The sequence below is a fragment of the Perca flavescens genome, chromosome 6 (assembly GCF_004354835.1).
Source record: "Perca flavescens isolate YP-PL-M2 chromosome 6, PFLA_1.0, whole genome shotgun sequence".
NCBI classification, from domain to species: Eukaryota; Metazoa; Chordata; class Actinopteri; order Perciformes; family Percidae; genus Perca; species Perca flavescens.
Window position 1 is genome coordinate 23,603,647 of NC_041336.1, and position 25,847 is coordinate 23,629,493.

The 25,847-nt window shown below is 41.3% G+C and overlaps 1 protein-coding gene across 2 annotated transcripts in view; it reads left to right on the forward strand.

The window, feature by feature from the left end:
- The first annotated feature begins 450 nt into the window (after positions 1-450).
- col14a1a (collagen, type XIV, alpha 1a) overlaps positions 451-25,847 on the forward strand; it is a 131,978-nt gene continuing 106,581 nt past the window's right edge. For both annotated transcript variants that reach the window (XM_028581088.1, XM_028581090.1), the window contains exons 1-5: positions 451-701; positions 2,191-2,306; positions 15,878-15,994; positions 21,657-21,800; positions 22,223-22,318. In XM_028581088.1, coding sequence (XP_028436889.1) covers positions 691-701; positions 2,191-2,306; positions 15,878-15,994; positions 21,657-21,800; positions 22,223-22,318 — 484 coding nt within the window. In that variant the 5' untranslated portion in view covers positions 451-690. The remainder of the gene's footprint in view (positions 702-2,190; positions 2,307-15,877; positions 15,995-21,656; positions 21,801-22,222; positions 22,319-25,847) is intronic.

Sequence of the window (25,847 nt, forward strand, 5' to 3'; positions counted from 1 at the left end):
ATAGTAAGATTGTTTCTTTTGTAAATCTAACTTTCAGCTGAAGTGAAAACCCTGCGTCATTGTGCCTTTAACATCGGAGCTCGCAGCGCAGCAGGCAAGCACCTGCTCCGAGCGCACTGAGCCATTTTCAGCCGGACTTTTTTTCTACAAGTCCAACATACAACAAACGAGTTTCAGCAACGACCATGTGGTTCCTTTAAAGCCGAAGATTCCGGATATGTGCCTACAAGAAGTCCCGTCGTGATCGCGAAGGCGCACACAAAGGGCCCCGAGGGGCTGAAGCCGGATTAGAACCTGCAGGTTGGCAGCGGAGGTTGTTGTGAAGCGGCACTGGGTCGGTCGGTCGGTCTCTCTCTCTCTCTCTCTCTCTCTCTCTCTCTCTCTCTCTCTTTCTCTCTTTCTCTCTTTATCTCTCTCTCTCTCTCTCTCTCTCTCTCTCTCTCTCTCTCTCTCTCTCTCTCTCTCATGAACCGGGACGAAGAAAAGGGTTGGGACAGCGAGGAATAGCTGGAGGGAGGGATGGCTGAATAACGAGGAGAGAAACACCCACTCCGGACTGACCGAATTGTATCAGGAGAGAAGGAGTGAGAGAGAAAGAGAGAGAGGGAGAGAAAGAGCAAGAAGAAAGCGGAACCAACCATCCTAGTATTCAGAGGATTTCCTTTGGGGATAAAAGGACGCCTCGAATTGATGCTGGAGAGGTAAAGAAGATTTCATTCATTGTACGCGCGTGTGTGTGTGTGTGTGTGTGTGCGTGCGTGAGTCGGTCTCAGGAGTGCGGCGCTGGACTGTTTGACCCAAATCTGGCTGAGAAACTTAATCTAAACCAGTCAGCAGCACTTTATCACTGAAGACACATATTGGAGATACGGTCAGTCAAAGTTGTGCAGTCTCGAAGGCAGGTGGAAAAATGTTGATTTTATTTGGCTAAAGACAGTTTTTCCAGAATAAAATAATTGCGTGCGAGAGATCGTCTACGGCCTTAATTTTTGTATTTGAGTATGTCTGCAAACTCGATTCCACAAATAGCCTTTAAAAAGCAGCATGCACATTAAGCACATAGCCTGCCTATTTTTAATGAGGGCGACGCCTTTACCCTGGTTTTCATTAACCAATTAACCAGTTGAAAAGTTCCCCTTTGGACAGGAGGAAATTACGCAAACTGAAGACAAGAGAAACTTTCTGGCCTAATGTGATTTAAATTTTGCTGCAATGTGCGTTTATGTTTCATTACATTTGTCAAGAGAGAGACTTTTTTAATTGAACCTCACTCTGAGACTGTCTAATCTCATTTTAGTGAGATTAACTCTCATTTGAGTGTTAGAGAGAGACTAAGAGAGAATTATTTCTGTGGAACTCATTTCCCTCTTCATGTCCTGAGGCTTTTTATATAAAAAAAAATATTTTGATGCTCATCAATATGCATTGTCATATTTCTGGCCTTTTGACAATGTGTGAATTGAAGCAGATGGCCATTCCTTCACCTCTACATTAGAGAATGATTCAAATCCTGAAACAACTTTTGTTGCATGTGCTGTTTTATTCATTCGACTGTCAGCGTGTGTGTGTGTTTCCCAAGGAGAGAAATAATAAGTATGTCCGTCTATGTTCATCCCCGGTGTGTAATATTGAGTGGCAGAATGGAGAGGAGGTGGAGTAGGTGGTGAAGGAGGAGAGGAGGGAAAGGAAGAGAGGGTTCAGAGAACATAAAGTGAGTGGTGAAAGGAGGAGATGACATATGGAAGAGGAGAGAGGAGCATGTGTTTGCTCTTGTGGAGACAATGGTTCCCATAAAATGTTCCCTCGCTGAACAGACATCAAACTGCCCTCTCCCTGTCTGTCTATCACACTGTCTGCCCTCCATCTTTTTTTCTTTTCTTTTGTCAGTTCTTTTTTTCATTTCGTGTCCACTCTTCCCTCAAACAAAGTCCTCCACTGTTTCGCCCCTAGCCTGTTCTATGTGGGCGGGAGGCTCAACCGCTGCTCTGCGGTCAGTCTAGACTTTCAAACTACTGCTCTGTAATTGTATCAAAGTGGATATTAGACAGGAGTTAACTGATTCCAGATCAGTGCTTTGGGGCCATGTGGGCAAGGTGGGTCTTCATGAACCACAGAGTCTTTCTTGCTTTTTCCCTCTTTGCTTTGCATTTTCTTCTCTTTGTCAACATAATCTTCCTTCTCTCTGTGCAGGTCTAGACTGCTGCTTGTGAGGATGTTGTCAACGGGGCAGATGAGGTGGTGCTTGTGGGCTCCACTGGTGTTACTGGCCCTAGTTTCCCATTCCCCCTCTAAGGCACAAGATGAGGGTAAGTCTTCTCCTCCAATCTCCTTTACCTGTCCACCCATCCCACGTCCATCCTCTCCTTCTCTCCTCCCCTACCTTCCAAGTGAGCTCCCATCCCCCTTTTTTCACCCTATACAAATTTGATTTGCTTTTAAGTCTTCCTCCACTTCTCACCTTTGCCATCCAACCCTTTCCCATCTGTTCCTGTCATCACTCTTCCCTCTTTCCTCTCCTCTCTGCCCTCCTTTATCTCCATATCCTTCTCCCTTCCCTCACCTGACCTCTCTGTCTTCTCCTCCCCTGTTTCAACATTCCTCCCTCTGCCATCTCTCTGTTTGATGTGCAGGCTCAGTCCAATCAGATTACATCACGCTCATGATCATATCACCGATATCATTATGTTATTTCAACCTGCCAGCATGGCAACGCTTGCAACCCTGCTGATGATGCTGCCATGCTTCAGAGGGGCTATAATAAATGAGTTGTAACTTCAAGCTGTGAGGATTTGCTGCGCAATGTGCTGCGCAATATAATGCTCCACTGTGCTTCACAATCAACCTCACCTCAGCAAACCTGATTTTATCAAACTGAGTCTCATCAAAAAGTGAGCTGTTGTCTGTTTTGTTCAATGTTTTTGGTCATGGATGTTAAAAATCTGGATGCACTCTAAACAAGAAACGCACATTTTAGTTCCAGTTGAACATGCTGCATGTTAATATGTCATTATGTGGCAATATTAGCATATTCTGTGTTAAAATGTAACTTATGCATGTTCTTCTGAATTGGATGTTCTGATGCACTCCTCCTGCTGCTCCTCTCTAAGATCTGTTAATATAGTAACTTTGTTAGTTTTAGAGCTGATGTCAAAGTAATCCTTTCTTATCATGAGATCAAGCCTAGGAAGTTAGGTGATAGATGCTTGGGACTATTATTTCAACTACAGCTGTAGGATGCTTTGACTGAGAACATTTAGCTTACTCCAACAAACCGATCCAAGAGCTCCTGTCTGAATCTTATGACTGCTGTGTGTGTGTGTGTGTATGTGTGTGTGTGTGTGTGTGTGTGTGTGAGTGCAGCAGGTCTTATTTAAAGGAATACTACACATAGAAATCAGCAAAAGATTTTTTTTCTCTTTCTCTCTCTGCAGTCGTTCAAATTCAATAATCTACATATGACACGAACCTGAGTGGATCCGTGTGTGGCTGCTTTGTGTTTATTTGCCAGTGGAAGTCCTCACTGAAAAGTGATTGCTTTGAAATGAAAGATGGGGTTTTCTATTTTCTTTTGTCTTTCTTCTACCCTAAGTTAGTTCTCTTTGCTCTCACTGCTTCTTTCTTCTGTGTTCTCTCCCTCCATCCTTCTCTTCTCTTTTTCTCTTTTAACGTTTCATTCCAATTTTCATCTGCAGTTCTGTAAGTCATATTTGTCATTGCAGGCAGACAGAAATGAGAGGTGAGACAGAAATGTGACAGCATAAATTAGGCAGGGATTTGATCCCAGTTAATCACAGCAGAACATGGGCGACCCCCCAGACACTATGGGAACTTGCCCTGCTCGATCGCTTCATTAGGGAGCATGTGATTAGCCATTCATTACTGCCTGGTCTGTCCCTGTAAACTGCAACATCTGGTCAGAGGGGATTTGAGCTTAAGGGTTAGTGTGTGTTCTACCCATGGAGGATGTTTGTATATACAACACACATGTTGTCAGGAACTCCTACTACCAAGAAGTTGGTCAGTTCAGGAAGTGATTTTCTCTGCAAGAAATAGTGTTGCAAATCAAGAAATCGCAAACTTGACTGTTGCACATGCCTTTTGTCATTGAGCAATTGTGAAACATTTTCTTTCACACATTATCGAAAGAAATTAGTAACATCTGAAGTGAAATAACAACTGGGGACAATAAGTGTACACAATTTCATGACAGTCCATAGTTGTTGAGCTATTTCACAGTAAAACCTTGACCTGCTGGTGGTTCTAAATGAAAAGTCAGGGAATCACCAAATTAAGTTGGATTAATCCTGTGCGGGACACATGTAGAAAATGTCATGGCAATACATTCAATTGTTTTTGAAATATTTCAGTGTGGACCGATTGTTGTACTGTATATGAATACATTTTCTTAGGAAACAAGATTTGTATATAATATACAGTCTGCACTGCATATGAAGCTTCAGTTATACTTACCTATAGGAACGGCTCTGATGCAGTTCCCAGTGCAGACATTGAGCAGTGGGCAAGACAGTGGGTTGTTTTTGTTCTCTGGCTGTTATCTTGGCCTTGAAAAGTATTGAAAAGGAAAATGTAAATTTGGTTCTCTGCTCACTCCTCAGAGGGTGCACAGAGTGACCTGGCACTTTGTGTTGCTGTTTCCAATGCAGCAGTGACAAAAGCAGGATGGATGGAGGAAAGATGCCTGATGTTGGAAACATGCCACTATTACATCAGAACCTTGACCTTGTTTTTGTAATATCTTATTGTTATGTAATTAAACGTTTTTTTATAGTATAGTTCTGTTCGTTGGATATCTATCTATCTATCTATCTATCTATCTATCTATCTATTTCTGTGTGTGGGTTGTCTTGTGTGTTTGTGTTAATTGATTTTGTTGACAGCCCGGGTCAGTACTGTGCTTCTAGATATGTGTGTGTGTGTGTGTGTGTGTGTGTGTGTGTGTGTGTGTGTGTGTGTGTGTTTGTGCGGCGAGTGTGTGTGTGGTTAGAGGGCAGCCTGGTGAATTAGTATGAGTGAAAGTGTTGGCCAATAATTTCAGTTATAATGAACAGGGAGAGAAGCCAATGATGAGAAATCATTTATTCATAAACAAAAGAGAGGAAGAGATGGAACAACCTGTTTCGAATTTAAAAAATGCTAAATTATCCAAATCTCGACATGCTGATAATCCAGCATCTCATAATCATCAACCACTAAATGAAGCATTGAATTGTTGCGATGTGCAGGTCGGCTCTGTTATTAATGTGATTGTAAATAAGCTTGATTAACTTTAATTAATGGGAACATGAGCTAATGATGATTTTTCAAAAATATGAGGCTTTAGCAAGGACTGATACAGGAACAAAAGGACGGCACAATGTATCGTAATATCACTTTGGATATCCAGTTCACTCTACATCCAATATGCATGCATATGCCAAATTACACAGTATGGGTACCACAGTGTAGGTAGGAATAATGGGTGTCAGGTGCAGTATTTGCAGTCTGAAAAGCATGAAATAGGATAGAGCGTTTTGGAGCATAGACGTGCCTCCTAAAATCCCAGAGTGGAATAGCCTGCAGAGCCTGTAGTAGCTCATGGTTGAGCAGATATTGTTGTAGTACAAGGTTGTGAATTGTCTACTTGGGTCTTGGTTTTCTTGAAATAACTGAGAAAAACTGCCAGAGTGGTAAGAATAGGACACGTTTAAAATTAAACTTAACTTGCTGCTGGTGTGATCTACATGTCTTCCACATATATTCCCCAAATCATTTCTATTGGTTATGATAACATTGAACACCAAAGCATCTGCTGAAATCTGGTAACACTTTGATATTGCTACAACAAAGTCAGACAGGGCAAGAAACTAGGGGTCAGAGGATCTTTGGGGCAGCGGGCAGCGGAGACAAGCTGTAAACACAACACTGACATTTTATCAGTTTTAAATTAGTCTGGATAAACCTACAAGTACAGTGCCAGGATAAGCCAGACAAGCCAGACACCTGGCTTTGCCCCTCTCCTGCTGCTATCTGTGTGTCACTATAGGAAACAACAAGAACAACCTCAAAGCTAGCAACCTAGTTGTAAAAATGCTGTAAAAGGCCAGTTTTGATACAAAAGTTAAATCATGCAATAAGGCAGGCCTGCTTGGTTCTTTCGTTGAATGATTGTAAAGATTTACAAAGAATATGTTTACGGCATAACTGGGTCGGTTAAAAAGTACACACGGCGATACACTGGAGCAAATTACTTTTAAACATGTATCCAGCTAATTTGAATTGCTCATGTTACTGTATTGTGTGAACAGTTAACTTTATTTAATATTTTATGTGGCATTTTCTTTTGCGGGATGCAAATGTTCCACCAAAAAGTTCCCTTCTGAGACTATTCTGCAGAGGTACCGTCGCTGCACCAGAACGTAGCTCTGCCCAAGACGATTGTGATTGGTTTAAATAAATGCAAAAAACCCAGAGCTTTTTTCCTCCTATCCAAGAATGTATATGTCGTGCAGCCAGATCCACAGTGCTGTGGAGTAAGATCTGTTGAAGTCTGTTTACAAGTCCAGCAGTTACGGAGCAATATTAGCTTTCAGTTGGAGTTGTGTTTGTGTCCACATGATGAATTTAAGTCCAATATTCATAACAACGCTGATGAGTGCAGTGAGAGTGAACCACAACAGTACATTGCAGGTGGAAACCGAAACAATGAGCTTAAAGAAGCTAAAAAGCAACATAGAATTAAAAGGAAACTGCAATCTAATGATAATGACTCCAAAATAGTAGTCTGGATCAACGGAAGTACATTTTCAGGATAAAGCCTGACATCCGGCACGTGGTTTGCGGCAACAGATTTTTTTTGAAGCAACGTTGCTACTTTTCATAGTCTAGAATGTAAATATTTTATTTAATTTTGTTAAAGACCAAAACTACAAAAAGAGGCAATAGTTGTAATAAACTACTATTTAAATTATCCTGGGACACAAAGACTAAATACAACACTTAAATAATGTCAATATATGTTTTGAAGTGTACACAGCAGTGACCTTGACCTGGAAATGGTCTGTTAGAATAGAAAACTCTAGAATTTAATATTTCATTATTTTTTAATGCCAATCATCTTCTACAGAATCAATCCAGTTGAGTATTTTATGGTGATATTTTTTTCACCGTTGGTTTGCAGGCATGCAGAATATCACGTTCCAACTGACTCTTTATATTCAGCCAGTCCTTAAGAGAGATTTCACACTCGCACACACACTGTGCACACACAATGCAGAAGAGAGATAAGAGTTGAGTGAAAAAGGCATCACTTACACAGGTAAAGCGATGAAAGAGAGAAAAATGCGTTAAGCCACTAAAGGAGTGGAGGAGTGCAGAGCAGGAGAAGATACGATGAAAGAGCAGAGGAGAAGACAGGGAAAGAGGAGGACAAGGAAAAGAGAGTTTAAACCCAAGGATCAGAAGAAGAGATGTGATAAAAGAGTGGAGTGGTCCATGAGAGCAGCAGAGGAGATAATAAAGAGTGGAGAGGTGGAAAGAAAAAGCAAGAGTGGATTTGGGTTAAGTGCTATCTCGGTGAGTAGTTCTTGTACTGACTAGACGCCGGCCTTATCAAACGATGCGTGTAGCAGTGCTGGATAGGCACTAAACAGACACACACACACACACACACACACACACACACACACACACACACACACACACACACACACACACACACCCATCTACCTCATGTACAGTACAGTAGCTATCTTGTGGTGACAGTGCAAGCCAGCCGTTGTCATCCATAAATCCTACGTATTAGTGGAGCCTGAATACTCACCATGGAGTCAGTACTGGGCTAATCTGGAGAGAGGAAAACAAGGAATTAAAAAGAACTGTAAAAATGAAGGCGATGGAAGTGTAGAAGAGATGATGAGCGGAAAAAAAGAGGAGAGAGAGAGAGAGGACTAATTAAAAGTATGAGAGAATGAACTACAGTATAGGAGAATAGTGGAAAAGAGAAGATAAAATGAGGACAAAGGAAGGAGAAAATGGATGAGGAGATGAGAAAGATGATGGGAATGAGAAGACAGAGAAAAGTGAGAAAGGGTTTGAGAAGATGGGAGGCAACTGGCACTGAGAAGAGAAATTGAGATAAGCCAGAAAGCTCAGAGAAGACAAAGGAAAGACATGAGGCGAAACAGATAAAAAAAGACAGTTGAATAGAAGTTGAATAGAAAGATTGTTGAGTAAAGAAAGTGGAAGAATGAAGGAAAAATGAAAGGAGAGGAGGAAAAAGAAGAGAGGGGATTGTAAGTGAGAAGAGCTGGATGGAAAGAAGCCAACATAGAGCAGGATGGTGAGCCAAATCAGGAGATGGGAAGAGGAAGCTTGCAGACAAAGTTGATCAAGGAATAAGAGGAGGGATGAAGAGAGGAGATGAAGTGAAGCAGAGGATTGGACAGCATTTACTCATCTACCAGGAATCCCTGCTAGCTTTCACTGCTGCTAATCCTAGGATCCCTTCTCAGACTGGGGGCGTCAAGCTGTGCCAGTATCGCTCTTACCCAGATAATTCCAGTTTTTACTGGGGGCCTACAGTTAAAAGATTTTCTAGTTCACACTCCCTACAGAGTTGGGAGATTAGAAGTTCATCCTTCAAATTAGACCCCCTTTAAAAGCATCTTTGAATTATGGTTCAGCTGCATGAGGTAAGAACATGTTAAATATCATCCTTAAAGGGATTTCTATCATTTTCTGGTGCTGGTTTGTCATTTTTTTTTCATTGAAGCTTCAGTTACTCAGACTATTTACTGGAGCTAAATTGTGTTGCTAAGCAGTAGTCGCCAAAACTTCTGTCAAATGGCTGGACTTGCATTTACTACCTGGCAAGAAGCTTATGCAAGGAGCTGTAGGGGGCTTGCTGATTCCAGCAGTGTAACTCTTTCAGATAAATGACTCTGGTTTGTGTGATATACTATTGTGCTATACATGGGTTTAAGCTTTGTATGTTTAGGGTGGAGAGTTTAAGCCATCTAGCCAGGTTCTACAATATTTACACAAAATATTAGATGTCTAATGCAATTCATTCAAGCATCTGGCACTTCGATTCAGAGAGTGTGAAATGTTGAGCTCTTGGATGATATTAATGGCTGCATGGTGGTAAACAAGAACAGAAGTGGTGGTTTGCGAAAGGTAATTTATATCAGAGACCCTCATGTTCTGTCAGCATCCGCAGCCATTGGAGCTATTATGTCCATATTCATAAATCATAGTTGCTGTCACTGAAATAGCCTCCAACTCATAGACCTTGACATGCATTCACAGAATAAAAGAGGGTCATAGTTGGCTCATTAATTTTTTTCATACTTTTTTATTATAATTCAGTGTGTGTGTGTGTGTGTGTGTGTGTGTGTGTGTTCATTGACATGCAAAGCAAAGATTAAAGTATTCAAGGCAATTTTCACTCGGTTATTAGTACCCTTTCTGCCAACTCAGTTCACCTATCACGCACACACTAAATGATACCAGTGATAATCTACCAGCTCGATCACAGACTTAAATTATTCATAGATCCGTATTGTGTGGTGTAATTATACCGTTTCATCCTATGGATTCTGAGTATTTCATAGGTTGCGCGGTGTGAAGGCGTGAGCAAAATGCTAAACTGTGAAGTGCTGCACTGTGTCTCTCAAAAACGAACAAACAGCCACATAAGATCTGGTGATGAAAAGTTTAAAAAGTTGAGACTTGGTTCTGTTATTTGGGCTCCTTTAATGGGATTTGACTTTAACTTGTGAGATAATACCATGACTAAAATATTAAGGATGTTTGGAAAGAAAGTCAGGGCTGAAATTATTTTTCTTGGAACTATTCTCTTTACTTTGATAATTGATTTTACATATTGTAGTCAATATACATTAGATTATAGACTAGCATATTTATTATACTAAAAGTAAACTAAATTGTACCAGGGCTCAGTCCTTACCGCAGCGGCCCAGGGTTTAACTCCGACATGCAGCCCTTTGCTGCATGTCACCCCCCTCTCTGTCCCCTTTACTGTCTACAACTGTCCTATCAATTAAAAGCTAAATTGCCCAAAAAATAATCTAAAAATAAAAATAAAAACAAAAGTAAAAGTTAACTAAATCTACAGTTGTTAAAATGTGGGTTAACATTTTTTATATTTTTGAACCCACGTTGACCTAATTTGATTCATTTTGTCCAACCATTAAACTCCCTGGATGGATGGACAAATGGACCAACTCAAACAGCCATTTCTGAATGTTCTGCTTATAAAATAACAGTAGTGCAATATGGAAAATACTGTGCTCCGTGATTATGGCCTGATTGGGATTTTCCATTGAGAAAGATGGAGGTCTGTTCTCATCAGCGAGTGAAAATCCTGCACAGTACAGCTCAGGTTTGTCAACATCATATCACCCATTTGTTTCTCTGCATTTTCTCCATAATGGCTGAAGTACAGTCTTTACATGGCAGCACTCTACAAACATTCATCACATGCTATTAACTGACAGATCAGCATCAATTTGTGTAGGTTGTAGAATCGCCAATGGGTCAGCAGTTAATGTGAAGGGTCCTTCAAAAGTTTATTACACTTACAGCTCAAAGGGATTCTTTGGCCTTTTAAATTGTAGCTCCTTTTTCCCTCCTCCAGACACAGAGTAGTTAAAGGTTAAACTCTGGTTCTTTAAATACAGCTTGCTGCAAAGTTAATTTTTGTGTCAACCAACACATTGTTGTGTGAATTTGAGTCAGAACTACTTTAGAATTCTTCTTTTAAGAGCATTTTAAGAGCTCTAAATGAAAACTGTGATTTAGTTAATGAATAAACTATAATAGAAACTATTCAGTTTATTTTTTATTAACACAGTACAAAGACTACAAACACTATCCTCAACATGTTTTTAAAGAGTGGTGACAGGTAAAGTGACTTTACATTGGCAGTCATCAGCTTTATGGATGAAAGTGTCTACTCATTTATAGAAACTTTGTAGAAATACATATTAAAAACCATTGGTTTGTGGTGAATACTTTGTATGTAAACTAACATACGATGATATAGCAAAACAGTGAAATGGTGATATGTGCCACAGACATAAAGGTTATGTCAGCAACTTTTGTTTTCTTCTGAGGTGAATTTGTAGCATTCCATAATACTTACATTTCCGTCTTGCTGATGTCCATTTTTTTCTTCAGTTGTCTATTTCTTTGATTAAAAACAGTAAAATTCTCTTCTGCTTTTCTACCACCTTTTTTTTCTTCAAAATATGCTGTCTTAAGTGTGTTTGTTGTGTTTGTAAGAAGCCACACACACAGGCACGCATCCAGATTCATGCAGAGAATGGCTGCTGTCACCATTTTTAACAGGCCACTGCAGATCTGTTTTTTATTGACAGATGGCTGTTAAGTATAGAGCTCAACAGTGTGATTCCGGAAGTAAAAATCACATTAATTTTCTCCATAAAGATTTTGATTATTAAAGTGATGGTTCGGAGTAATTTCACCCTTGGCTGCTTTGCACCTTGACCTCGAGCCCAACAACCCGCCATAAGCTTTTTTCCCTTGTTATAACGTTGGTCGAGTTAGCGTTATCAGCTGGTTAGCTTAGTGCAGGCGCTAATGGATCCACGTTTGTATCTCATAAATTACCCCACTAATAATGCCCGGAATGATACCAAACTTCTACAGTAGTACAAATAGTTTCTGTACTTATAAAACGAGGCATTAGAAAGTTTGTAACTACACCAGAAGTATATTTAAATAACACTTGCCTGATGGATACTCCTCTTGGCTGCTACCGCGCAAGATCCCATAAGATCGCACACAGAGCACAACATCTATTGCTGTTAAACCGCAGCCGGGATATATACAACTGTGCTGCAGTAGCTGCTTCTGCTGTTCACTCGCTTCTTGATTCTTCTTTACCAGTAGTCTCTTCTGGCAATAGATGTTGTCCTCTGTGCGTGATCTTGCAGGATCTCGCGCGATAGCTTAGACCCCAACGCACAACCACGTTTCTTCAGACCTCGCCCAGTGCCATATGCCAATAAAGCCAAGGTGGAGGCAGAGCTGGAGAGGCTCCAGCAGCTAAGTGTCATTGAGCCTATTGAGTTTTCAGACTGAGCAGCCCCGATCGTGCCAGTTTTGAAAGATGATGGTAAGGTACGCATCTGTGGAGACTGACGGCAAACCAGGCCTCACAGCTCGATACCTACCCTCTGCCACGGGTGGAGGACCTGTTTGCTACTCTGGCAGGTGGAAAAACATTCACAAAACTGGACATGAGTCATGCGTACCAGCAGCTGCTGTTGGACGAGAAATCCAAACAGTATGTTACCATCAACACCCACAAAGGGTTGTTCAAGTATAACCGCCTGGTATTTGGCGTTGCATCCAGTCCGGCTTTCAACGCACCATGGACAATCTGCTCCAAAACATTCCCCATGTGGCAGTCTACTTGGATGACATTTTGGTCACCGGGAAAACAGAGGAGGAGCATCTGAGTAACTTGGGCCAGGTGTTGGAGAGGATGGCAGAAGCCGGGCTGCGGTTGAAGCTCAGTAAGTGTGTTTTCCAAGCTCCAAGTGTCACCTATCCGGGCCACAGAATTACGGCTCAGGGTCTGTCTCCTGTGGAAGAGAAGGTGAGGGCAGTAAAGGAGGCTCCAAGTCCAAAGAATGTGGCAGAACTCAGGTCGTTCTTGGGCTTAATGAACTACTATGGCAAATTCTTACCTGACCTCTCCACTGTACTGGCCCCCCTCTATCAGCTACTGCATAAAGACAGCTCATGGAAGTGGCAGCAAGCACAAGAAGCAGCATTCCAGCAGGTAAAAAAACTGTTACACTCTGATCGACTGCTGGTGCACTTTGATCCAGACAGGGATGTCATCCTGTCCTGTGACACTTTGCCCTATTGTGTGGGGGCGGTCCTTTCGCACCAGATGGAGGACAACTCTGAAAAGCCGATTGGATATGTGTCATGCACTCTCATTTCAGCAGAAAAAGGGTACTTACAGTTAGAGAAAGAGGGACTAGCTGTGGTTTTTGCTGTAAAACGGTTTCACCAGTACCTGTATGGTCGTCCCTTTACCATCTATACAGACCATAAGCCCCTTATGGGTCTGTTCAGTGAGTCAAAAGGCATCCCGCCCATGGCTTCAGTAAGAGTACAGTGCTGGGCACTAACCCTCTCAGCGTATCAGTACAAAATAGAGTACAAGGCGGGCAGCGAAAATGCCAATGCTGATGCCTTTAGCCGACTCCCTCTTCCAGACACACCAAACCAATCTTTTCAAACATTACTGCCTCAGTCACCATAGAAAAGCTCAGGAGCATCTTTGCTACTCACAGGTTGCCAGATACTGTTGACAGACAACGGTTCCACTTTCACCAGTGAGTTGTTCCAGGAGTTCATGGAGAAAAATGGTATCCGACATGTCCGCACGGCTCCCTATCATCCGGCCTCCAATGGCTTAGCACGAGCCGTTGAGACCCTGAAAGATGGTCTACGAAAGATGTCAGGACATACACTAGAAACTAAGCTTTCCCGCTTCTTGTTCCAATATAGGATCACTCCCCACACAACCACAGGCGTCTCCCCAGCAGAAATGTTAATGGGGAGAAAGTCCAAATCTCATCTGGATCTGCTCCACCCAGACGTCGCAGCGAGATTTGTCCGTTCGCAGGAAGAGCAGAAAGGGAGGCAAGACCAACATGCTAAAGAGAGGCTTTTTAAGCCTGGGGACTGTGTGTTTGTCAAGAACTTTGCTCAAGGTCCTCCCTGGCTGCCAGGACTCATCAGCCGCCAGACGAAACCGGTGTCCTTCACGGTGGACTTGTTGGATGGACGGCAGATCCGCAGGCACCAGGATCACCTGCGTGCTCGTCGTGGGGCTGAAGGAGAGAGGCCTCAGAGTGTTACACGCAAGGACAGCGTGGACAGCTCTGCGGCTGATTTTGAGGTGCCAGTAGCACCACAGCAAACTGATGGACTGTCTGTGCAAAGTGAGTCTGTACAGGTTGACCAGCCTGTCTGTACACCAAACTTGGCTGGGAGTACACAACCTGCTACAGGACCTGTTGGTCCCACAGTGGGACTGAGGAGATCTAAGAGGCAGCACAAGCCTCCAGATAGACTGACATGTTAAACGGTCCAAAAGCTAGAACAAAATGTTAAATGTTAAGGTATTAAAGCACAAAGCATTTGGTAGATTGTTGTTTAAGATTGTTTTAAAAATATTATGCAAGACACATTTCTGTAAGTTAGGAAAAGGTCGTAACGTGACAGAAAATATTTACGTACATGAGTTTATAAAGGGGACCTGAGTTGCATAGTTGTATTTGTTTACATTATGTTTTCACTTAAAGGGGGAGAAGTGTTACAGACTGAAACTGTGTCGCTGTGTTTAAGGGTACTGCACCCCGGAACCTTTATTAATTAACCCAGGTTCCCCCCGAGGCACTTTAAGAAGGTTACCCCGCCCTGTTGAGATGGGCTGCTCCTGTGTGTTCCTACCCTAATACATCCATGGTTCCTACCTGTGTATGTGGGCTGCTGCAGACGTTAAGTAAAGTCCGTTAACCGTTCAAAGTGTAGGTGCATTATTAACCATCTAAGGTTATAACAACTCCGAACCATCACTTTAAGCCATTGTTTTCCTATGGGGAGAGCGGACTGCCCAACTAGGTGGAGTGCTACCCTTGGCGTCGTGCACCACTCGCAATTGCAGCAGAGCGCTGCGCTCAAAGTTCAAATTATTTAAACTTTGACCTTGTTGCCGCTGACCTTACAAGGTGCCACCAATTCCAGAACGTATACCTGTGCGTATACTTGCCTCTCTGCACAGACCGTGTGTAGGCGGCTTTAGCCATAATGTCTAAACCATCCAAGTTAGACTTACCCTGAGCTACCAGATTGTGAAACAATGGTTTATAATCCTGTAGACGCCACAAGTCCGTATGTAATCAACCTTGTTTTAATGTCATGGAGAAGTACTACACAACTCAAAAACCTAAGCGTAACAGCGACGTCTCCGATTGGTAGAGCTCGCTGTTACCAATGTTTACCGCGCCTGTAAACGGCTAGTGAGTGCTACCACTGAAGTCTATGATGCTGTACACAGTCTTATACCTTTGCCTTTTTCCATTTTCACGATGAATCATCTTGTAGCTGGTTGGCTTGGTTCCTGGCTTAAAACTATTTATATAGGGCCTAAGCATTTTCTGAAACGTCAAAGGGAAAATCACTTCCGGAACCAGAGCAGTTAAAAAAAGCGGGCGTTCACTGTTGAGCTCTATAGCAAGCTGCTGCTGATGCTACTGTAAACCAATAATTTTTCAATGATATTAATAAATCAGAAATGTACTTTCATGTATTGGCACAGACAAGAACTGCCTTTTTTTCTACTTTTCTTCACCCGTGTCTGACAGAAATTTAAATCATCCCTCCTTACATCACTTGTCCTTGAAATGTATCTTATAAAGAGAATTTGACTGGAAATAGTTTCTTGTAAATCTGTGCCTTTTTTTAAAAACCTTTTTCATGCTGTTTTGAGCTGAAGCTGAGCTGCATGCTGACTTGCTTTATGTATTGCTCTCATGGATTCAGGAACTTCAAAATTGAAATTCACTCAGCCCTCTCTCTGTCCTTCTGTCCATCTATTTATACATTTCCTTTTAAGTCATTTTGATTTGTGGCGTTTTGGGGTGAATCTTTTGGTCTTGGTGGTTGTTTTTGGGTCTAACCCTAACCACAGTTAACACATCTTTTTGATTAATCATTTTCATTCATCAACATTTTTCAGTTTTATTTCCAATCATTTCCTAGCTTTATTGAAGCAGATTTAAAGTAAATGTTGTTAATTGTTTTTCAGTTCCAGCTCCGAGGAGGCTGCGTTTCAAAGTGCTGAGCTCAAACAAACTCCTTGTTTCCTGGAAAGAGCCCAAAGGAGACTTTGACAGCTATCTATTCCTCTACAACAGTACACCAGGTAGGGTAATTTTGCCTTAGACACACACACACACACACACACACACACACACACACACACACACACACACACACACACACACACACACACACACACTTCTATGCCAAAGAAGTGGGACTTAACTTTTAAATTTTGGGGGGGAAGGATCCCATTATGACTTAGATTTTCTGTCTGTCAGGAAGGATTATGTAATTTACTCAAAGCTCCTTTGATGGGATCATATTTGAGAGATGTGGAGGACTCAAAGTTCGCCCTGTACCTCTGCCAAGTTTGAGACAAAGCAATGTTTTTGCTGCGAATGTGGCGCCTGTCAGCAGATTTGAAAAAGGGACTGATAGGTACACAAGGCAATAGGACATACTCCGAGTCATGATGGAGTTCAGTTCAGGACAGATGACAGACAACGGCAGCCATAGTCATTCATTCAGCATTAAGCTGCATTATCATTGTATGGAGTTGTGGGCATGATTGACGCCTGACATCCTACTTTTACCCTGCACCTGTCAGCAGTCGATCATTGTACTGACACAGGGCATGACCTCGTCTCTTTCTGGGCATGCACAGAGCAGTCAGTAATCACCCTAATTACCATTGATGTCTCCTTCATCATGTAATTACCACCACAATGTGCACCTACCTTCACATCAATTCCTTATACCTTGCTGTGCTGAACACTGTAGAAGATTCTTTCACAACCATTGTAGAAAATAATAAGTAGAACTGAATAAGCACTCTGTATTATAAAACTCAACAACCCTTTGCGAGAAACGCCTCGTCTGACAATTTTTTGCTGCCTCCAACAGCTGAAAAGAGAACAAAAACTGAAATTTATGGCCACTTCCTCTCAGGGAAAGGAGCAGCAGTAGCTCACTGGCATCCAGCACATGCAGTTAAAAATTTGACTTTCACAATGTCCACACACTATGTGGGTAATAAAGCCTTCTTTGATAAAAAAGGAGGATGAGGACATAAATACCTGTCCTGTGTCCTGATGTCCCGTCAGATGAGGTGAACGACACCTTAAAGCTTGTTAACATTGGCTGAAGTCCTTTTGTTGAGAATAAAACACCATTTTAGATCACAAAAGCAGCTGTCAGAGTGGCAGCTAACCTTTTGACTCAACATAATATCCCTTTTCTCCTAAAAAAAGAGAGCAACTTAAAGTGCAGTTTTTTTTTAAATATATTCTTTAAAACATTGTCCAGTCAATTTCCCCCATTATCACCTTGTATCCTTGTGGATAATGTCACCTAAATCTTATTGCATTGAAATGTGTTTAACTTTAGCCTGTGCTTCTTTGTCCAGTGGCTTTATTCTCTGACAGTGCATGAATTCAAATAAAATAAGCACTTACGGAAGTCTGTTCAACAGGCTGCCAGCAATTTTGAAATTCAGATAGTGTAGGTTGTGTCTGTGTGTAGGCCTACTTGCATATTTGTGTATTTATCAGTGCCAGATTTCTATTTTTACTTTCTGAAATAATCTCATTTACCCATCAACTAGTAACGTAAAATGCAGTCAACGGGAGATTAACCTTGGAGGCTGAGTCTTGTTTAAGGCTTGAAGAGGCTGTCGTCGGTAGGCTAATTATGTAACGTTAAAGATCAAGAAAAAAAAGATGGGACTTAAGGTTCAGGTAGCCTACTGTAACAAATGAAGCAGACAGTTCGGAAAGCTGCACAACAGGTAGCCCCATTCGTTTTATCCACTGCCCTATTTTTTACAGTCACTGTCCACTGTCCCGGAGATCCATGCCAGGAAGCTATATTACAAATCCCAGTACTGGTCGATTGGTCGGGGTTAGGCATTTGACCTTGAGTGGTTAAGGTTAGGGTAGCCAATTGGGCAGGGGATAGGACCTGAACAAATGGGGTTACGTTACCTTGCATAAGCATGGATGCCTGGCCAATAAATGCTATTGAAGGGCGCGTCTTGGCGTGGCCATAGTGGGATTCGTAATATCACGTCCCGGAATGTCCCATAGTAAAGCGGGAAGGAAGCGGCTGTGCGTTGCTATTTAATGAAGGTGGGGTGGTTAACCATACGTACATTTGCCAAACTCTTATAAACTGAAAAAGACGGAAAGGATAGACCTTTGTGTCGCTTGTCCCAGTCATGGATGTATTAAAGCAACACTAGAGATCTTTTCTCGCTTCAGTCCCCCTACAGTTTGAAAGCAGAATTATCCATTACATTATGCATGTTTGCCAGATCGGGTAGCGGATCTGTAGTTCTAATGAACTGGACAATGTAATGTAATGGACAATTCCACATCCAACCTGTAGGGGGACCGAAGCAGGAAAAGTTATCTAGTTCTGCTTTAAGAGAACGGTTGCGGCATATTCTTCGCTTCGCTGTGGTTCGCCAAACTGTAATGGGCTCAATACTTCCTCCTGTGGCCGACGGGCAAAAAACACCCAAGTAGTGGTTCTCCCCATATCGACCACAAGGGGCAACAATGAGCCCATCCCACACTCTGAAACAAACTTTGACAAGCGACACAAAGGTGAGATTTATGTTTCATTTGTTGTTTTCAAAAAGTATCATCGGTATTACAAGAGAAACGAATTAAAGGATGACAACAAACAGGTTGTTTTGTCAAATGTGCGTCTGGTTAACCGCCCCACCTCCACAGGCAACAAGTGATTTAAGAGTCACTCCCATGGCTGCTAATGCTAACCTACCTGCCAATGCGAGACTAATTGACTACTGGAAGGATGCTTGAAAAGTATTTAGCTATTATGCCAATATATCAAAATTTGAAATGTTTTATAAGGGCAAAGCTCATTAGATATCATTAATGTTTGACTCTAAGAGTTAAAGAAAACAGAGAGACTGATGGTGTAACTGAAACAATGATATTTAATGTCGGATGAGGTCTGAGATATTTTCAGCAAGACAAAAAAGACGAAGACTGCATGGGTAGTGTTATAAAGTTGAGTTATGCAGGTTTTTATTATTATTCTTTCTCTGTATATGCCACGTTGTGTACTTGTGTGTGTGTTATAGATGTTGGTATTTGTCTGAATTTTAGTTGTAGCATTTGTATGCAATATTTTTTGCTTAAATGCATTGTATTTTGGACACTATAAAGAAAATCAACATGGATGTCTGTGCTTTTTGAGGAATGTACCATCAGGCCTGTTTTGCATTTGTGATGTCATGATATTCCAGCCAACTTTGTATACTGTATTTATTCTGGGTTAGAATGTGACAACATTTTTAAGAACAAGTCAAGCATCAGTTGTTCATAATCTTCCAAAATGTACTTAATTAAACTTAATATGGAGAGATGATGATTTTAATGGGTTTTCCACAATTGAGTCATTCCATTAACTGCAAGCTGTTTTCGATATCATGGAAACAAATCTGATCAACATTTACTTTGTATGAACGTAAGTCTTTGGAAAGCAAAGTTCTAAGACTTTTAACTAATTTAAAGGAATAGTTCAACATTTTTGGAAAATATGTTTGTTTTCTTGACAGGAGTTAGATAAAAAGACGCTGCTCATGTCTGCACACTAAGTATGTAACCCGGTCCTGGAGTCGATACGCTTAGCATAAAAACTGAAAGCAGAGGGAAACAGCCTGAATCTGTCCAAAGTTCACATCTAAAGCTCACTAATTAAAATCTTGTATCTCATTTGTTTAATCCTTCAGTCCGTCCATCCTTTATCCGTCAGTGGGCTTATTTGCTAGTTAACTACCGCTAAGGAAGAATCCAGCAAATAGACGCCACCCGAAGAAATGTGAAACAGATGATTAAATGTCACCGCTCATTTTACATACAGTTTACCAACAAAACAAAATGCTATGGGAATTTTTTTTTATGTTGGTTTTGAGCGATATGCATCCCCGCTAGTCTACATCCAAGACGTTTCATTTACGGGATTGTTTCAGTGCCTCCAGAGGTTCCGCCGGATGTCCCTAATTTTCGGCCGATGTACCTCACCATCTACTTTCTTTGTGTTGGCATTTTAAGCTCCGGTCGATTGATGAGGACTATGGTTAACTGCTCCTCACATCTCTGCAGGAGACAGCTAGCTAGACTATCTGTCCAATCTGAGTTTTCTCTTGCACAACTAAAACAACCTTTGAACCTACATATGTTTCACCAAAACAAGTTCCTTCCCGAGGCTGTTTTGCACGGGCACCGTTGCTCCGTCCGGCTTAGCGGCACCCACGACGATTGTCATTGGTTTAAAGAAATGCCAGAGCACATTTTTCTCTTATCCCGGAATGTTGTGTGGATTAGCCAGACCTTCCTCCGCAACATCCCAAGATTCCCCACTAACCTGGAAAAAGTTTTAAACGGTAACGTTAATACTGCGTGTTGGGGTAATACTACATCTCCTGCAGGAGGGAGACAAAGGCAGAGAGACCGCAGCGTTCGTTAACGTTAGCTTCTTGTCTCATCTGGGGTCTGATAAACAGTAAATTTGCCAGTGCCTATAATGCTATTTTTCAAGCTACTGTAACTTTCATATTTCACAGGACCCGCGTGCGAGCGGTTTTCATGGTAAATAGCTGCTGTTTGTCACTCTGCCTGAAAAGATTTGCGCTGTTGTTTATTTGGTTGCCATTACTTTACGAGTGATGACCCCAGTCACTGAGAGAGCAGATGGCCGTTCGCTTGAGTTCAGTGAAGCAAACAGCTCTGCAGACTTCATGGCATTTCATGAAACGCTGAAGGAGCGGCAGCAACAATCTATTAGTGGCGGACCGCCGCTAAGAAATGTATATAGTGAAAACACTGCCAGTTTGTGGTGTGAACACTGATCCATGCACTTACCTCACCTGACCTGCTGTCACCTTCAGTAGGATTTATCGCTCTTCCCCTAGAGGTGTCATTACTGTAGTCATCACTCTGCAGGCACAAGGGACAGAAGAGCTGAGGAAACACACACACACACACACACACACACACACACACACACACACACACACACACACACACACACACACACACACACACACACTCGTTGATGGCTGCATTGATTGCAGGGTCAAAATTAAAATGGGGTGATAATGTGACCTGTTGGCCTGATGGGGATTAACTGCTAAGGAGAGAAGGATAGGACAGAAGCACATACACACACACACACACACACACACACACACACACACACACACACACACACACTTGTTTCATTGTGAGGACCCACAATTTATTTCAGAGATAAATTGTATTTTCCTAATGTCAAAACCTAAAACTAGGTCTAACCATTAATCTCTCTCCCTCTCTAAGATGCACCCACCCACTAGCTCTAGAAATAACAACAACATCAAAAACAGAATTAACTTTGGACCACAAAATGTCTTGGTTTTGGAGGTTTTTTTTCTAATTTTAGCCAAGATATATGCTCTTCACAAAGACGTGACCCAATCTATCCACTATAAAATAAAACATTTCAACCTTGAACGTAATGTTTGCCTTTCTTCAGAATGGAGAATGTTAATCAGCTCTTTTGCCGAATTAAGTTCATATTGGCTCGACAATGAGAATACTAATATTTTGCTTCCAAGCTACTGAATATAGCAACAAGAAATGGAAAAACACTGAATCAAAATATCCATGAGTCTAACCTTTGCCCTTCTGCCTCTTCTTCTTCTCTCTCTCTCTCTCTCTCTCTCTCTCTCTCTCTCTCTCTCTCTCTGTCAGGTGGTCAGCAGAGGGAAATCATAATATCTAAATCTGACACAAAGGTGTTGATAACAGACTACAACCCCTCTAAGGACTACACTGTCAGTGTCATCAGTGTCAGTGGCAGTGAGCAGAGCAGACCTCTTCAGGGCAGACATAAAGGTGTGTTCATGAATGTTACTTCTTTGCTTTTGTTCTATTCCATTGCTGTACTGTAATGTGTAGCTCCCACATACTCTGTTCTTTTCTACTGTTGCTATTCTAGTCTGTACTGTACAGTGTTATGGTCTTCATTACTCTACTCTGCTTTCTATTTTACTTGACACTAGAGTGTGTATACTACGACAACACTACTTTTGATCTTTGTCCTTGTTTCCTCCTCTCCTCTCCTCCTTTTCTTTGTCTTGTTTTTTGTTTTTGATTTCTATGATTGTGAATCTTCTCTGAAAATGGTCCAATAAAGTGACTTTGAAAAATCCTCTCCTCTCCTCTCCTCTCCTCTCCTCTCCTCTCCTCTCCTCTCCTCTCCTCTCCTCTCCTCTCCTCTCTGCTACCTTGTGATCAATCTGTTTTATCTGCTGCAGCTGAAAGAGGTGAGAGTGATGGAGTAGACAAGACTGAGCCCGAGAGGCTGACTGAGCCAGTTGTACCTCCTGAGGATGCCAACGAGATCTCTGGAGGTAGGACAAACGCACAAAAACACTGTTTCCAGGAGAGGAGGCCATATACAATTCCTGTGCTCACATGAACATATAAATAAAATGAATTGCACTGAGTAGGACTCTGCTTAAAGAGTCCTCCAGTCAGTTACCATAGTGATGTTTGGAGGAAGGAAAAACAGCCATTTTGTTCTCTTTAACACCAGCTCCATACATCAGAAAGCCAAAAATATGAGTCTGTGTCCAGTTGGATCCTACTGTCGAGTGTTCCCCCCATGCAGAGTTTGTGTGCAACCGGTTAACTGCAATATCCACCTTTTTAAAGCAATACCCAGATGGACTTTGGCCTGGTGGTCTACTTACCCACCAAGTGAGAGTAAAGATGCCAAAACCGTTTATGCTTCAATGGTGAATGATTCACAGTGATGCTTTGTGGAAACTCTTTAGCATATGTAATGGTGAGTGAGGTGACTGGGACTCCTGATATTAGGCAATGAGTGACCCATGATGTTATGTTAACTTGTGTCTGTGTGGATGACTGTTAAATTGAGCTCTCCTCCCCAACAGGAGCATCTGGCTTTCTGTCTGTCCGTTACTGAAACCAAGATGTTCTTTCAGTTGGCAGCATTAATGTCTTCATATTTAAGTGCCTAATATTTTCACCTCTACTGAAAAGCGAGAGAAGAAAGGAATGAATTGATTTTCATCTTTAGTGTATGTCCCTGCTTGCCTAGAAATTGTCCTCCTTTTGGTTTCTTTACATAACAACATAACTGTGAGTGCAGCAGGGAATCATCCGCTATAGTATAATTGGTTGTGTATAGTATGGTTTTCTTTTTGTATTAGAGAAAAATTAAATTGGTAATTTGCAGACTCACACATTAACGATGCTTGTGGCTGAATTTGAGATACTATAACTGCTGCTGATGTGTGATTGTTTCTATAAGATTAAAAAGTCACTTTCTGTGACAGTTTTACCATTGCTTCCAAGCCCAAAATGTACACAAAGACAGAATCTCATTACTTGGTGTTAGGGGGCTTATTATTTAAGCAGTTTTGCTTATGGCTGGTTCATTTGTGTTTTTGTGTACAGGGTGATAATTTATCATAGGGCACTAAGAGAAAGATATTCAGGAAGTTGCGATTATTGAATATGGTTTAAAGAAGTCCATCCTCAAGTTAACTGTATACTATGTGTCATCATTTTTTATGGACTATAACCCTTTTATATTATTTGCACGATATAATTTCACTCTTGCTATATGTGCACTTCAAATTTGCTGATGGAGCAAGAGAGGGACACACACACACACACACACACACACACACACACACAGAGACACCATGTTATAATGTTATTTATTGACACTTCGCATTCATGAATACATAATAAATAGGCTCTTTGGTGGACATGAAAATACACCAAAGCAAATTTCATATTGACTGCAATCTCTGGTTACAATTAAAGTGGCCTTATCTCAATGTCAATTGACCTGCATACTGAGTAATGGAAAAGTATTAGATTCACAATAATGTGTATTTATCATACCTATATTCTGTTCCTACAGTTATACAAAGAGAAGATAAGTTTAGATTCTTCATATCACAAACCTTTCCTTTCTGGAAAATACTGTACTGTCACTATGCACAATGCCATGTTTACAAAAAGTTAAAACAAGAGCTGAAACACAATAAAAATATTATTCATCAAACATTTAATGAAGAAAGAAAATAAGCCTTGTTGTTTTACCAGACATCTGCATTTCAATAGATTTGTTTTTAGCTCCCACCGACTGATTTTGTGGTTTATCGAGGCAATTCATATCGGGTTATAAATTCATAAAATAAATACCAAATTGTGTGGTGACCTTTTTAGACATTTCTATTTTTTGTTTTGGAAGATCAAATTTCAATTTAATTTGTGCTTTCTTCAACCACACAGAGGAATGTGGTGGTGTGCCTCTGGTGAACTTGCCATGCACTTATTGACAAAGTAGAAACTTTTTGTTTTTTTGGGCATTTTAGGCATTTATTTTTATAGGACAGCTTAGACTTGAAGAGGGAGCGAAAGGGGGAATGACATGCAGAAAAGGGGCACAGGTCAAAGTGGAACCCGCTGCATCGAGGAGTGAACCTCTACATATGTGCGGGTGCTCTACCAGGTGAGCTACCCAGGCGCCCAGACAAAGTCAAAACTTAAACTACCATTGAACCCAGACTGAAACTGTACAGGACCCACACACACACACACACACACACACACACACACACACACACACACACACACACACAGGTTTAGATCTTTGATGTTCTTTTCTTCTTCTTGCTCTCCTCCTCCCCTTCTTCCTGTCAGTAGGTAGTAGAGGTGACCTTGATTGGTGTTCTGCTTCGTACCTGTTGGGGATTATGATAATATCCTGCTGTGCTTCAATAGAATTTGTGAATGCACCGTGTGTTTGTGTGTGTGTGTGTGTGTGTGTGTGTGTGTGTGTGTGTGTGTGTGTGTGTGTGTGTGTGTGTGTGTGTGTGTGTGTTAGTCCCTGTGTATGCAGCTTTGTGTACTATAGTGATGATAATAATATCACACTGTGGAGACTGCTCTTTTATGTTGCACTGTTATGTGTGATTGCTTCTCTTTCTCTTCCTCTCTATCAGGCTCTGTGTGTGTATTTATGTTCTCTGTGATAATAATGTCCCACAGTGTTCCAAAGAGATGGTGTTGTATGAAGTCTCCCTCTGTGTTTGTGTTTGTGTGTGTGTGTGTGTGTGTGTGTGTGTGTGTGTGTGTGTGTGTGTGTGTGTGTGTGTGTGTGTGTGTGTGTGTGTGTGTGTGTGTGTGTGTGTGTGTGTGCATGCGTTTGTGTGCGTATTAGCAATGCTAACCCAGTCCATCACCGCTTTGTTCCAAAGTAGTAATCAGCTCGCTTTTATGTCAGGGTGGTTTGTTTACAAAACCTTTCATTAACAGCTGGCTCATAGTCTCACCTCCTCTCTGATGTGTGTTTGTGTGTTGCAGACATAAGACAAGTCAGTTGTCTTTTTGTGTGCACACTACTTTTTATATGTGTGGATCACAGCTCAGTCATAAAGTATTTGCAAAGAAATTGTAGGGTCTTTTCACTCTCAAGCTGTTTTATTATAACGACAATTAGTTTGGATATATTGTGAATAAGAACTAATGTAATATATTTTTTATTGTGAATAAAAACTGATGTAATATATAATAAAAATATAATAAAATGTAATAATGCAACTAGAGATGTTACCAAAAAAAAAATTGTCCTTACCGATTCCGAAACCTCCAAAAACTTGCCAATCGGCTGATACCAAGTACCAATCTGATACCAGTGCGTTTAAAAAAATAAAAAAAATATGATTATTATTTTGTAAACTACTAACCCTGTAAGGATGTGATATTATTGATATAATTTTTGTATGGCCGGTCTCAGGTTAAACCCTTTGTTAAACATTAACAAATACATACAGAGAACGAATGCCGTACTGTAGAACCTTCTTTTATTATTTAGTTTGACAGTTTGTCAGTCATAAC